Genomic DNA, 16,310 nt, shown 5'->3' on the forward strand with positions numbered 1-16,310 from the left:
AGCGTGACGCAAGGAAAGAGAGAGATTTTAAATGGGGACTCGTAAGACTTGGCATAGGTACAGCGACGCTGGTGCACCCTACACCGCTGCAGTCGGCAGTCCTCGCTGGTGGTCACCGTGTGGGGCGGCCCCGCTGCGCGTAACATACAATTACATCGAAAGACTTAACTACCGCCCAGTAACGCTACAGCTCCGCACGTTTTTGTCAGAATGGGTGCGGCTATTAAGCTACATCAGGTGCTAGTCAGTTCTTACGAATAACATAGCCGGCTGGTTTGTGATTGCTTGCGAGATTGCCCATCTTTCTACGTTCTACGAATTTCTGCGTTTGTAATATCGTCATGTTATATTTTAATAATTTGGTCACCGTCTGCTCCGAAATACTTTTGAAAATGGGAGTGGATGGCATGCATTTAAAACCTGGTAAGCAAGTATGCCTCACCTACAGAACGAAAGAGATCTGCACTGGCTTTGTCCGTGCATTTTTCTATTTCCAAATATATATTTGGTTTAGCCTGTACCAGCGTGGGAAGTACGTCGGTAGGAGTGTGTTTTCGTAGCAGTCTAAAACTGCGATGAGCTGTGCTAATATCTATCACAGTACTGCATTAATACTGCATTTCGTCTCCAGCAGGGTGAACATCGATTTTCGAGACCTTAGTGGTGAGTAGCTCAACGTATCTCGCAAATCAACTGAAGACATAAAGTCTGAAAATGAGTCCGTAACTCGCAAAATTAACCATGTACGGATTAAATTGGTCGTCATAGCGCATGATGCTGTCATTTTTCTACCACTACATAGAAAATAAATCAGAATTCTGAATATTGCAGCTGGAAGAGAACAAAGAGATAGATGCACCGAACTGAAGGAGAAACTATCCATACACTCTTTCGCCAGGAACCTGCTAGAAAGGAAGTGCAACATTGTTGGTAGAGAAAAGCTCTCTGCTTTCCTTGGAAACCAATGTTATTTGTGCGGTCGGAACCCGTTATAGAACCTTATGTTAGTACCAGCAATCGATAGGTAAAAATTAGATGACCGTAAATTACAAAAGTAAGAAGTAAAAATTCGAAGCGAGTCAGTTTGGTTCAATTGTATGTATTTCTAAGGGACCAAACTGCTGAGGTCATCGGCCCCTACTACTTAAACTAACTTATGCTAAGAACAACACACACAAACACACACACACACACACATGCCGTGAGAGGACTCGAACCTCCGGCGGGAGGTGCCGCACAATTCGTGACATGACGCCTCAGACCTCGCTGCCACTCCGAGCAGCTGTCAGTTTGGTAACATGTGCCGGATTGTATAGTAGCTAGTAGTATCAAGGGCACAGAATATTCAGATATGAACTTCTCAGAATAGTAAATGTTATACTACAAAATATTTCATTAATCGCAATTGAATGACTCAGAGGATGGTTTGAAAAAGAATAAATACATCCGAAACTAGTCACCATTAACTCAACATAACTTTTCACTCCCCGATGTTTAAACTTGGATGACTTTTTCCTTCTGAGTGTTTTATCTTTGTGGTAATAACGGGGGGTTGTTAACGGGATGCGTTTCTCAGATAGATGCTCTACTGACGGTATCTTATTTTATGCTTCTTGCGTTACATATTAATGATATTTACTATATTTACTAAGGTTCTTTATGCCATAGTGCTTCATCCTCTGCACTATTCGCTCTAATGCTCTGCCCCTTATTATTTGTTGATTACTTCTCCTCTTCATGGGGTTAGATTCTGTGACTACGAACGTTGGAGGCGTCTGCGTGTGCTAATCTATGTGACACTACTCTAAGTAATTTTCATTTAGGTTTACTTTTATTGGCCTTCCTTAATTTTGTAATTGTATAGATTACAATGATGCTTTCCTTCCTATGTAGTATCACCTGAAGATGCTGCAATAACACAGCGAAACCGATCCTGTGAAAATATCATAAATTTAACAGCTGTGCAGTTTTATTCAAGTTCGATTTACCACGAGTTTCAGCGGCTGTGGCGGCCCTTGTTGTAAAGTTGAATATTCTATAAACATTTTTTTGCAAATTATGGGACTGTTCCTTTCAACTAGAAAGATGTCGATTCCCCTCCCGAATCTTACTCAGCTAGCTTGTCTGTCCTTACTGACATGAAATGCTACGCTCTAACCTCCCTATGTTCAGATCATCATCTCAGCCAGAGAAGAGATACGGAAGGCACTCTGGTAACTCTTACTAAACATATATATAAACCTGATTATTTTCGTGCTGCGATACCTCTTCAAATTTCTCATAATCAACATCGTAAAATTTTCTGATGGGCATGGTTCAGTCTTATCTTGGTAGACGTGTATCTCGAGTTGTTTCCCTTCGAAGCACAACACGGCACAGTGATAACGTACTTACACACACACTACTTACTCTCTGCCTACGACATCTGTTGCGCGTAGTAACCACACGTTAAAACAGTCACACCCCATGGACTCACACCGGTCGGAGTGGCCGAGCGGTTCTGGGCGCTACAGTCGCACGTTCGAATCCTGCCTCGGGCATGGATGTGTGTGATGTCCTTAGTTTAGTTAGGTTTAAGTAGTTCTAAGTTCTAGGGGACTGATGACCTCAGAAGTTAAGTCCCATAGTGCTCAGAGCCGAGCCCATGGACTCACAGACTGTTAGGCACGATAACATTAGTCTGCTAACGGCTGTGGTAACTGAAACCTATGGCTACGCTTCTTAATAGGACCAGAAGAATTCTCCAGTACTCTAAAGACGACAAGAACAGTTCATTGTCAGCAATGATTGTCCGAACAATGTACTGCAACCAAGCTTTCCTTCTAGCCAAACAACTTGTATGCTCTCTGGCATCTTGAAGCATCATATTATTGTCTAATGTTTCACTTCGACAGTATTTGAATACTGGATTGCGAGAATAGGCTGCTCCACTTTATGTTGGGGCGTAATAGACAAAGTTCAGCTTTTAGCTTTGTGCCTTGGACTCATCATTCGTTTCAAGTTGGCATGTGTCTTTACTACTCACAGGCAACAGTGAGATTGGTCAAATGACTCTATATGGTTCCAGAGACCTTTTAAAGTCCCGAACATCTATGATGTATACATATGCTGACTGATGCGGTGAATGAAAAATTGTAGCACGTCTAGAAACCGAAGTCGGGTTACCCGCTCACTAGGCAGATGTGCCGACCACTATGTCACATTGGCACTGTTGCATTCACAACTGCACGCACTACCTTAGCATGCTTCCCTCCTCAATCCAAAAACTCACATTCACGCCTCAACCCATTTGCTATTATCCCTGAACTTGGGATCGTTGGATGCTGTGGTGCTATTCCATTAGAGTTGGAGAGCCTCTGCTGTGCAGTTCGAGTTAAGAGGAAATACCAAGTGGACTGAGGCGTAATGGGAATTTGGATTAAGTAGGGAGGCGTGCTAGGATAGTCCGTGCATTTTAGTGAAGCCACTGTGTCAGCGTGGCATGTGGTAAGCGCATCTGCCCAGCGAGCGGGAACCCGGGTTCGAATCCCGGCCTTAGCACAAATTTTCATTCGTCGCTACAGTCTGCATACACACGTCAGTGAGATTGGTGGTGGTCAGTGACACAGCAGGTACCGTGTGGTGTGAACTTGACGGAGGTCACGTTGCCGAGCGATATCGCGGCGCGATAGCGATCGGTAAACACAGCTGCACTATCTGGCGCCTCGGTGGTCGCATCGGCGGCCGGCGCGGCCTCGTCCCCTTTCACGGCGCTCTCCGCCAGCCCGGTGCCTGGTGGGAGTCGCCGCCAGTTGGCGCTGCCGCTGTGGCCACCGGCGCCGCCGCAGATTCTCGCGGGCCTTCCTCGCGGTCGCACGTCCCGCTCTACTGCAGCTCACCGGCCTGCGCATGCGCTGTCTGCTCCTGCTCCTCGTCACGGCGGCGGGTGAGTTGACGGCACCTCTCGCGGCCACGCGGCGCCTTATCCGCTGTTGTTTACGTATTGTTCGAGGAGGGCGGTCGATGAAACCTGTGGATTATCTGTGGTCTGTTTCCGTCCTTTGGTTCCGATACGCCGTGGCCATTTCTGCTGAGCCCTCGCCAGGGATCAATAATATTGTGCAATATTACTGAAGTTCTCCTTTGCAATATCGTCATTCCGATTGTTGGACGATAAAGATGCTGTTGTACGAAAAATTAGATTCAAGGAGCGTTAAAGATAACTCACGAAAAGTTCTTGAGAGAATCGCGGTTGATCGATAAAGTAAAAGATTTTATGTGTTAATGATCCAACACCCGATATATTACTTAAAATAGTTGCCCCATACATTGGCACCTTCCCCTCCCCACCCGTTGCCCAGAGTACGGGGTCTTTATTCAGTACTCTACATCTACATCCATACTCCGCAAGCCACCTGACGGTGTCCTACGCTTCTAGAAGAGATTTCTAGTGATTCTGCTAAATCTCTCGCTTTGTCGAATGTAGCACATGACTGATCGCAGCGAGACAAAACTAAGCTTTAGCAACACCTTCACAGTTGTTTGTTTGTTGGTTTTAAGTATCAAAGTAATCTACTTATAACAAATACGGTTTTACGTATCAAAGTAATCTATTTAAAACAAATACTGAACGGATAATAATCATTCTCCATAAAATTTAGTTTCTTTGGGAAGACACATTTCGAAACTGACCAACTCCTTTATATCAAAAATGACAATTTTTTAGAGGCTTGCCTCATTCTCACCTCCTTGCGTACATTTCTGCGGACGCCTATATTCCCATAATCAAAACAAAATAGAACAGACAGAATTCCACCAACTCAGCGCTTATCTATTACGCCACGATACCTTGCTACTGGCAGTTCTTTCGAAGACTTGAAATCTGTAACTTTAGTTCCACAATGCAGTAAATGATACATACTTATGGAAAGCCGGCCGCGGTGGTCTCGCGGTTCTAGGCGCACAGTCCGGAACCGTGCGACTGCTACGGTCGCAGGTTCGAATCCTGCCTCGGGCATGGATGTTTGTGATGTCCTTAGGTTAGTTAGGTTTAAGTAGTTCTAAGTTCTAGGGGACTAATGACCACAGCAGTTGAGTCCCATAGTTCTCAGAGCCATTTGAACCATTTGAACCATACTTTTGGAAACGCGTCATGCAATAATACTAGCACTAAAGCTATACACTTTTCATTGATTTTTTGATTTTGGAGATTTAAGAAAACAAGTTCGAATTACGCTGAAGCGCCAAAGAAACTGGTATAGGCATGCGTATTCAAATACAGAGGGGCAGAATATGACGCTGTGGTCGACAACGTCTATCTAGGGCGACAAGTGACTGACGCCGTTGTTAGATCCCTTACAGCTGCTACAGAGGCAGATTATCACGATTTAAGTGAGTTTGAACGTGGTGTTATAGCTGGCGCACGAACGATGGGATACAGCATCTCTGGGGTAGCGATGAACTGGGGATTTCGCGAGTATACCGTGAATATCAAGAATCCGGTAAAATATCAAATCTCAGACATCGATGTGGCCGGGAAAAGATCCTGCAAGAACGGGAACAACAACGACTGAAGAGGGTCGTTCAACGTGACAGAAGTACAACCCTTCTGCAAATTGCTGCAGATTTCAATACTGGCCCATTAAAAAGTGTCAGCGTGCGAACCGTTCAACGAAACATCATTGATTAGGGCCACTCATGAACCCTTGATGACTGCACGCCACAAAGCTTTATGCCGACCTGGGCCCGTCAACACCGACATTGGACTGTTGATGACTGGAAATACGTTGCCTGGTGGCACGAGTCTCGTTTCAAATTGTATCGAGCGGGTGGACGTGTACGGGTATGGAGACAACCTCACCAATCCATGGACCCCGCACGTCAGCAGGAGACTATTCAAGCTGATAGAAGCCGACCGGTGTGGCCGTGCGGTCCTAGGCGCTTCAGTGTGGAACCGCGCGACCGCTACGGTCGCAGGTTCGAATCCTGCCTCGGGCATGGATGTCCTTAGGTTAGTTAGGTTTAAGTAGTTCTAAGTTCTAGGGTACTGATGGGCTCAGATGTTAAGTCCCATAGTGCTCAGAGCCATTTGAACCAAGCTGATGGAGGCTCTGTAATGGCGTGGTGCGTGTGCAGTTGGAGTGATGTGGGACCCCTGATACGTCTAAATACGACTCTGACAAGTGACTCGTACCTAAGCATCCTGTCTTAACACGTGCATGTATTCATGTCCATTGTGCATTCCGACGGACTTAGATAACTTTAGCAGGACAATGTGACACCCCACACGTCCAGAATTGCTACAGAATGGCTCCAGGAACTCTCTCCTGAGTTTAAACAATTCCGCTGGCCACTATGCTTCCCACACATGAACATTATTGAGCATATCTGGGATGCCTTGCAACGTGTTGTTCAGAAGAGATCTCCGCTTCCTCGCACTCTTACAGATTTATGGACAGCCCTGTAAGATTCATGGTGTCAGTCCCTTCTGCACTACTTCAAACATTAATAGAGTCAATGCCACGTCGCGTTGCGGCACTTCTGCGTGCCCGCGGGGGCCCTACACGATATTAGGCAGGTGTACAAGTTTCTTTGGCTCTTCAGTGTATATACAGTCCCACCCAAAGCATGGCGTACGTGTTCTTCGAGAAAAGTCAGCTATATTCTGACCTTCAATGGAGTGCATGTCTCTGATGGGCTGAGCCACGATGTAAAGGCGTGACACATTTACAACATTTTTCACTATCTAACAAGAGTTTCTTCCATATATTTGCATGCTATTAACAGGAACATCTAAAATTAAAATTTTTTGTGTTGTAGGTACAAGTGAAATTTTAAATGATTAAGTACCAGAGATGGCAGATACGTAGTTTCGTGATAGGTGAAAGATGATTAGTTGAGCGCAGTTAGGTCAACAATGTCTGCCAACAATGATGCCCCAGGATGATTACAAGTCGAAGTGTGTTCCCCTCCAAAAAGTATAGTTGCTGTGAGCTAACAATTAAAAAAATCAGTGTTGCCTATGACACGAAAATACCCTCCTATATAGTACATTACGAACAGCCCTAATACCTCCTTAACACTACTCGCCAAGTATGAGAATTCAAAGGAGCGAATATGTAATATGTATCTGCACGGTTCATACTTTTCTCTACATAATTCTAAATCAAGTTGTTTGTAACTGCAACCGAGAGGCGAAAAGAGTTTATTTGCCTTGGTTACAAATCTAAATCAATTACCTGGAATCTATTGGATTTCTACAGCTGGTACAATAATTACGTGTATTGTGGACATTGAGTATGAAAATAAGAGAGAACTTTTAGTGAATTTTAGTGTCTGAATGCAGTGGTTAATAAGTTATGGATTGTAAGTTTCTGAAAGTGAAACATAATTAAAGTAGGGGCGTCTTGTGATACGTAAATTTTGTGACGAAGCTTTCCACAAACAAACAAAAAGTGTCTAGCTAGTCGTGTTGAATATGAAACCAAAACTATCGGTCCAACGGAGCTACGTGTCTATCGTTTTGTAAACGTGGGCTAAAGGGGAGGAAACAGCCATGTGCCAGCAGACTGGCCTTTCCATTCTGAATATGTTTTTAGAGAAACTGGGCGACTCACATTAGTTACTGTTAGTGGTTTTCCGTTTCTCTAAGTTTACCGACTACAGTTAAAACAGTACTCTTAAACGGTATTAGTTCCTGCAATATCTCACACTACTCTTACCATTTTCGTGATGTGATTCGCTAGAACCTTGGTTCGGAATCATGCTTTGTGTGGGAAATATTGTGTCCACGTTTCGCACGATTTTACTGAAAAGAAATATTTCGTGACATCTTGCGCGCATGTGCTACCCGAGAGCGCTCTGAGACATTGCTTTTTCTTCCGCCGAGGGTAACACTTTATGTAGTACCAGTAAACTAATCTGCACACCTCATTTCCTCAGAATTTCCTTCACAGCTGTCCCAACACTTCAGATACGTCGAATCAATCTTGAATTTATTACTACTTCTGTACCATTCTTCGCGAATTTGTAAGCGAGGGCAAAGATTTAACGCAGTGACTACTCTGCCAAACGATACCTTGGCGCGCGTTTGATGCCGAAAAGGGTAGGCCCTAATAATATTCAAGACTACATAGAAAATAAACTATGAACGTTATCAGCCAGCAGATAGCGATGGACGTGCACGAGCGCGTGTGTATGAGCAAGCTTGCACTCTGGTTTCAAGGAAAATTTGGAACTGGGGTCGCGTCTGCATGAGATCTCGCATATTTTTGATCGCCACAGTGCTGTGCTTGATCACCACCTCAGTAAATTACGTTTCACTTAATGTGCCTAATGAAGCTTAATGTACAATTCATCTTTTGTTATATTTACCTGTCAATAAATAACGTTTGAAGTGCTCAAGCAGAACTCGGTTGCACATATATTTAGTATATGTTAAAACTAAGTAGACAAATTTGCAATTTTTCATTAGAAACTGTAGTGGACTGTTAAGGCAGCCAGTCCACAGTGAAGTAGCCGAAAGGGCACGCGTACACACACGCCGACTGGCGCGAAGTCTGGAACAGTATTCGTAATGAATGTGATAAAGAAAAGAACGTAGCTACTAGAACACTTAACTTTTATATTGTCCTTTGGTATACAGCATTCTGGATGATACAAGTGAGACTCTATCTTGAGGTACAGTCGTGGACAAAACGAGCGAGACCCCTCGCCTTTTCGTTATGCTGATCCGCACGGCTTTAAAGTCTGCTACGCAGCATAACAGGCAAGGCGACGAAGTGCTACCAACATACTATGCGCAGGCGTGAAATTGACAAACTATCTGAACTTTTTTAGACTGTATTCCATAATTTCTAAGACTATATTAATGCTGATTAGTGTGTTAAATACAACACGTAAACATAAGACAGAACTGAAAGAAGAAACGCTAATTTGTATGAAACGGACGAATAAAAATGAATTTCAGCTTATCCAGATAACAGACAAAGAACCCCAGACCGTTACGAATTAGCAAAATATTATCCGCATTCGCCCGCGAAACGGTCTGTGTCAACGTTCAGACCAGTCATACTGGATTACCATTGCTGACCTACCATGAAAGTGTGCAAATTTAGCAATGCGTGAAGATTCATAACGAAATTCACTTAAACATCATTCAGTGCCACACTTAAGTCAATTCCATTATTGACAGAAGCGGAAAAAGGAGGCAGTATCATGTATGAAATTCTACAAGAGTGTCATATTGACATCCACAGAGCGCCAGTACAGAATAAAGGTAGCGATAAATAGTATTGGGTGCGCGAGAATTTCTTAAAATTGCTTTACTGATATTCTACCTGCCTCCATAGAGATTAGAACCGAAAACAAACCAGACCTTCCTTTCACTATGCTAGCAGACAACCTAGGCAAACAGCCCTCTATTATTACCCCAGACATGAACAAGCCGGCAATTTCGCAATAAAAATCTGCAGTTTCTGTTGCATAGAGCTTTCTGGACTCAAAAACATGAATTTTCTTCCTTTATGTCACCACTTATGCGACAATCATTCGGGATGATTATCGAAATAACAAATTACTGTTATTAGAGAGTAAATTTTGTAGGATAATTCTGCACCACCCCAGGAAATAAACGGCTACATAGCTGCCAAACGTATTCTGCATTGTTTCGAATTCTCCACTAGACTCGCCACAGCCAGAAAACGTTCATTAGCAGAAGTGTTTCTTAAGCTAGCTAGCAATGAGAATGTTCGTACTTCTAAAACGCGGTGGCATTAATACTGGGATGTGAATTACCACGTGTATAGGCAAATACATTCTATTTGCATTCCTGTAAACGTGATTTGGATCGAAAACGTAGCTACGACTAATATGCTTATGTATCGACAGCAACTAGAACATTTCGAATAAAGAGTAGCGGGTGTTATTTATGCGGCCCTCATCTTCAGTGTTTTCGTTGTTAGGATTTCGTCACCTAAACCGGTAAAAACGGAACCCTACTAGTCTCACTTTCTTGACCGTCTATCGGTCTACTCAACCCTTAAAACCCGTTTACCTCCAGAACGGGTGGACATAATAAGCGGAAATGTATCGCACTTCTTGCTGTAACCGGTCCCTTGCTGGTGTAAAAAAGTGAGCTTCTATGTCAACGCAATCAAAAGATACGACGGTTTATGTAAAGAAAATTTACGCGAAAGGTCAAAAAATGGCTTCAAGAACTATGCGACCTAACTGCTTAGGTCATCAGCCCCTAGACCTAGAACTACTTAAACCTAGCTAGCCTAAGGGCATCACAGACATCTATGCCCGAGGTAGAATTCCAACCTGCGACTGAAGCAGCCGTGCGGTTCGTCACTGAAGCGCCTGGAACCGCTCGGCCACCGCAACGCGGCGAAACCCTACTCACCTCATGTATAATGATAATATATACTGTCTAGTGAGGATAAACTGTATTCTCCAGCAACTCAGATCGTTTGATCACGGAACTTTTACGAAGCTACATTCAAACTTTGTCGAAGTCGTCTGCAATATCCATTACAAACACCCTAGGAACTTCGTATGCGATATCCACTTCTGAATACGCTGGCAGATAATGCAGTACTATAACAAGTAGGTGGGAACTTATTGTTATTGGTCCATGCATGACACTTTATTTCAATATCACTTTAACGCGCCTAGGTGTTCGTATATGGCTGAAATTAATGAACAAAAAGTAAATAAACAGTAAACAACTTCGATGTTCAGATCAAGTGAAAGTCACATGTCGTAATTACAACATAATTTCGTTGTTACATCTACATGACTACATCAACAGGATTTCTTTGCAATCCGGACTTACGTGCCTGGCAGAAGGTTCGGATTATTTCTCTACCGTCCCACTCATTAACAGTGTGCGGGAAAAGGGACTACTTAAATCTTTTCTTGCGAGCCTTGAATTACATTATTACTATGGTTTCTTCTTGTGTAAGTACCCTAGGAAATAATGTTTTGGCATTCAGAACATATGGTGGTGATTGAAATTTCGTGAAAAGATCTCGTGGCAACGAAAAACGCATATGTTTTCATGAATGTTACCCCAACTCGATTATCAAATCTGGGATCCTCTCTCCCCTATTTCGTGACATTACAAAGCGTGCTACCGTTCCTTGGACGTTTTTGCGTGCACAGTCAATCACGTCTGTCAAGGATATTATAGCAGTGGACGGACAAACGTAGTGTAGGCAGTGTTTTCAGTTGGCCTGTTGCGTATTCTTAGTGTGCGGCCAATAAAACGCAGTCATTCGTTTGCCTTCCCCACAAAAGTATGTTTTCGATCTTTCCAGTTTAAGTTTTACTGGGTACTGAGATGAACTGACAGTGCTTCGACTTGTGTTTTGTCATGTAACCGAAAGTTAATTATTGTTATTGGACGCAGCTTTCGTGTTTAATGTATTCCTCAGTCAACAACAGTAGACTCCTCGTACACCACACATAACTGTTTCAAAGTATTAAATTGTTACTGATCTTACCATGTTGCAGTGGTCATCTTAACTTGCCGTTTTGAAAAAAAGGAAAATATTTTAGCGAAATGTAGCAACTAAGAAGCGGAGTATCCAAACAAACAAACGTTTCCGGTTTAAGTAGTTGCAGTAGGTCTACTACACAGTAACGTAAATTAGGAGCAAAGTCCATAAGTAGATCCTCATCAGGAAAACCAGCCCTCATAATGCAAAGTGCAACTACAACAAAGAAAGTTTCCAAACATGTCAATGAGTAGTCGAGGAAAGTGGACGCATTCTGTCTACTGAATCCCAACGCACGCAATTTACGAGGGGGCACGCCAAGTGTCAGACCCCGATCTTGCTTTTAACTACGCTTATTGAAAGAGGGGACAAAATAAGCTTAAACTCTACCGCTTCTGAGAAAACGACGGTCAAAGTGTTCAATGTGTTGTTGCTATAGTGTAGATACCGCTTAGCGGTTAAGGATTCAACTGAAGCGGTGGCTCTGCGGCTACCATAGCGACTTCGGAACTTTGCGCTGCGAGTTCGAAACCCGGTTTTTCCTTTTTTCCCCCCTCACTCTCTGAATTATCTACGAATGTTTATTCCAATTTATGATGAAACACTGTTGTCGTTATTCGTCAGTTAATTTACTGTGTAAAGAAATAAGTTAAAAAGGGAACACACAGTGCGTAGTGGGGCGATCACTCTGTTGTAGAAATAATTCAGAAGCCAAGATCGCTTAAATACTGTCTACTGGATAACCGGTTTCAACACACTAAAGGTGCCATTATCGGATCTAAATGTAGATTAACATTGATAAACCATTTGGATATAACGATACATGAGGCAGACGAGATGATTTTATATCAGCTTGTCTCATTCGTTTATTACTTTTTTAATTCATTAATTACACATAAAGTTAATTGTCGAGTAATGACAACATTATTTCAACATAAATTAGAAAAAAAAAATTCGAAGATAATTCTGATAGAGAGGCAGGAAAATAAAATAATTAAAAAACCCAATATGGTCTCGAACACGGGAACCAATGCTAAGAAGGAACGACGGTAGCCACTGAGCCACCGCTTCAATTGCGTTCTCGGCTGCAGAATGTATCTACACTAGAGCAACAGCGCGTTGATAACTTTGGCCGTCGTTTTCTCGGAAACGGTCGAGTGTCTGCAGATAAGCCGAAACACAAGTTCGCTTATTTTGTCCTCTCCTTCACTGACAAGGGGAGGCCGCCAATTGTGAAATTCAGATTCGATTCATACTGCGCATAATAAAAGCTCATGGCCAGAGGTGTAATGTGGCAAAGCACCAAGATGCACTTCTCAGCCGTTGTCGAGAAAATCGACAGTTAGAAGAAACCGCTGCGGTGAAATACTCTCTACGATTCATAATTTTCTACAGCGTCGTGGCGCAGCGGTAAGCGCTCGAGTTCGTAATCCGAAGGTCGGCGGATCGAATCTCGCTCCATGCAACTTTTTTTTTTTTTTAGTATTTGTTTTTTGTAATTCAAATGTGTGTATAAACACACACACACACACACACACACACACACACACATATATATATATATATATATATATATATATATATATATATATATATATATATAATTCCCGGCAACAGGTTGCAACAATTATGCATATAATAAGTTGTTGAAAGTCGTTTGTCGTGGAAAAACTGGCGACTTCGAACATCATTATGTTTTCCGCAAACAAATTTGTATTTCACAAATGTTATTAATTGTCTTCATAATGTTCACCACGTATAGTTAGCGGAAGACGTAGAAACGATATTCCGAAACGAATACGTATAGCGTAAGTCAAACGTTCGAATTAGAATAGAAACCCCACGAACACAAATTTGCTGTGGCAGGTATGAAATATAAACTCCGTTAATCGCTCGTTACACTTGAAGGACAGATGTTGAATGGGCCGAAACGAGCCGCCGCATAACAGCGTAGTTGCCTGCTAACTTCGAAAGAAGGTAGATGCGGTCCCTAGCACAACTTATAACACCGTCGAAAATCAGTGCGGACGTGAGAGCTTTGGTACACCCTGTTAAACAAACGGTAAAATGGAGGCGGTACAATTGGAGAGCGATCCGCCTTCACCAACATGCATAAGCAATTCATTAATAGTTTATATATATATATATATATATATATATATATATATATATATATTTGAATTACAAAAAAATAATAATAATAAAAAATGTTGCATGGCGTGAGATTCGATCCGGCGACCTTCGGATTACGAACTCGAGCGCTTACCGCTGCGCCACGACGCTGTAGAAAATTATTAATCGTAGAGAGTATTTCACCGCAACGGTTTCTTCTAACTGTCGATTTTCTCGACAACAGCTGAGAAGTGCATCTTGGTGCTTTGCCACATTACACCTCTGGCCATGAGCTTTTATTATGCGCAGTATGAATCGAATCTGAATTTCACATTTGGCGGCCTCCCCTTGTGAGCAAAGTTTCGGGACAATCAGCCTATGACACTTGGCGAGTTCCCCTCGCTCGTCGAGTCGCTTCTTACGCCCGGCGAGAATTATGTATGCCTCCGAGTAAACTGCGCCACCTGGAAACACGGCGAGCGGGGATAAACACGTTTTCCTTCTTATAAGGCAACCCTCTACAGATAAAATTCATGAAGTGTTCTTCAGGTTGCCTCAGATATTTCAGAAATGTTTCTTGCGTCAGGCCTGCCGCATATGCAAAACGTAAACATTTCATTTCATGTAATATTTATCAGGATAAGACATGACAAGAGTGGACCAGTCCCTTCTGAGAAAAATTAGAGATTTTAAGTTGCTCCACTATGTAATGACACGGGTATGGGCTTGCGATCTCTCTTTTATGCCATCGATTTCCGTGTTACACATACTTGGCCACTGCGTTGTGGCTGCCATCGTGGAGGAGGCAGTCTGTTTCCTGCCAGCGCTGTTTCCGCAGCCAATATTAACCGCGACGAATCATTCAGTCAACGCTAAATGGCCCATCTGGCTGAGGCAGACAAGGGCGCTATAATAGAACTCCATGCAGAGGGATCCTCAAATGCCGACATAGCAAGAACTATGGGTCTTCACAAGTCGACGGTAGCCAGGTGGATCAGACGAAAGGAAGAGAGTGGTAACTTGAATGGGAGGCCTCATGGCCGTCGCCGCAAAACAACAGCAGCTCAGGATCAGCAGATACGCCGTTTCAGTGAGAACCACCCATTTGTCAACGCACGACAAATTCAGCAAACTTTGGGTCTCAATGTTAGCAGTAAGACCGTCACTCCTCGTGTAAGGGAAGGTGGACTGAGAGCAAGAAGCGCTGCTGTGAAAGAGACATTGACTGTTTCCCAAAGAGAAGCTTGCCTTGCTTTTGCTACTGAAAATGGCGACAAACCTCTCCAGTTTTGGAGGCGAGTGATTTTCACGCACCAAAAAGTTTTCTCTACGGCATCATCCGGAAAAGTACTAGTTTACCGGCCTAAATGTGCTAGGTATAATCGAAAATATATTTACAGTTGCCGAAGGAGTGGCAGGTTGTCGGTGCCGGCCGGTGTGGCCGTGCGGTTCGAGGCGCTTCAGTCTGGAACCGCGTGACCGCTACGGTCGCAGGTTCGAATCCTGCCTCGCGCATGGATGTGTGTGATGTCCTTAGGTTAGTTAGGTTTAAGTAGTTCTACGTTCTAGGGGACTGATGACCACAGATGTTAAGTCCCACAGTGCTCAGAGCCATTTGTAGTCGGTAACGGTATGGGCGTGGATATCGGCCGAAGGGTGTGGGCTCCTGTGGGAAGTGGAAGGAAGATTCGATGCGCGCAATTACATATCAATTCTGGAGAACGTGATGTTGCCTGCTGTGGCAGCAAGATTTGGCGATGATCAGATCATGTTCCAACAAGATCGCTCGTCTATTCATATGGCACGTGTGGTTAAGAGGCGGGTCGACGACCATAGTAATATTACTGTAACGGAATGGCCACCTAAAGGAGCTGACACGAATCCCATTGAGAATATCTGGGCAGAAATGGTCAGAGTAATACGAGAAAAGGGCAGTCACCGTCGACTCGCCGACAGCTTTCTGATGTGATTCATGACGCTTGGAATGAGTTACTTGAATCTCCTAGTTATGTGGCTCGAGTTGTGGGCTCAATGCCCAACAGACTTCGAGCTGTTGTGGAAGCCAAAGGAGGCTTCACCAATCAGCTGTTTCAAGCTTTGTTTCTTTCTTCTTCGTCTTTTTTTTTTTTTTTTTACTTACAGACGTATATTTTATATAATTTCAAGGAAACGCAGTAAATGGAATGTGGACTGATTTTTGAGGCTTCATTTTGTGACGGCTAAACAGTGCTGCATCATGGGACCCGCTATTTGTCCACATGTGGCTGAACATCAGAGGTGTAAAAAATTTTGAGGTGCCGAAGTTCTCTGGAAGAATAACGTCTTTTAGACAAGGAGATGATTTTTAGTTCATTTCATTTTAACCATTCACACTATGATTTGACATTCTAATCTTTGATTTCATTTTATTATTATGTATCTTTTCTCCAGTGAAAGTCAACGGTAGTAAGTTTCAAGATATGAAGAATAACTGGAAGTTTCTAATTTGTGGAAAGCGTATTTAACAGTTAATATTTTCGACAAATCTGTAGTTATAGGACATATTAAGAAGCGAGTCAAAAATGGCATTGTAGAATGATCAGGTTGGTCTCTAAAGGGTAACGACGATAAAATAGCAAATATGAAACTATGGGTAACAACTATTGTTGATGGTGAGGAGCCATAATCGATATGTCACTTTTCCGTAATTGTATTTCTGAAGTTTATCGTCAATCCTAG

General features: G+C 43.0%; 1 protein-coding gene across 1 annotated transcript in view; it reads left to right on the top strand.

Moving 5' to 3' along the window:
• Positions 1–3,791: 3,791 nt before the first annotated feature.
• LOC126257778 (probable G-protein coupled receptor Mth-like 10) overlaps positions 3,792–16,310 on the top strand; it is a 283,999-nt gene continuing 271,480 nt past the window's right edge. The window contains exon 1 of the mRNA XM_049955589.1: positions 3,792–3,925. Within this exon, the coding sequence (XP_049811546.1) occupies positions 3,889–3,925 (37 nt within the window). The 5' untranslated portion in view covers positions 3,792–3,888. The remainder of the gene's footprint in view (positions 3,926–16,310) is intronic.

Source organism: Schistocerca nitens, chromosome 1 (genome assembly GCF_023898315.1).
Source record: "Schistocerca nitens isolate TAMUIC-IGC-003100 chromosome 1, iqSchNite1.1, whole genome shotgun sequence".
Taxonomy (NCBI): Eukaryota; Metazoa; Arthropoda; class Insecta; order Orthoptera; family Acrididae; genus Schistocerca; species Schistocerca nitens.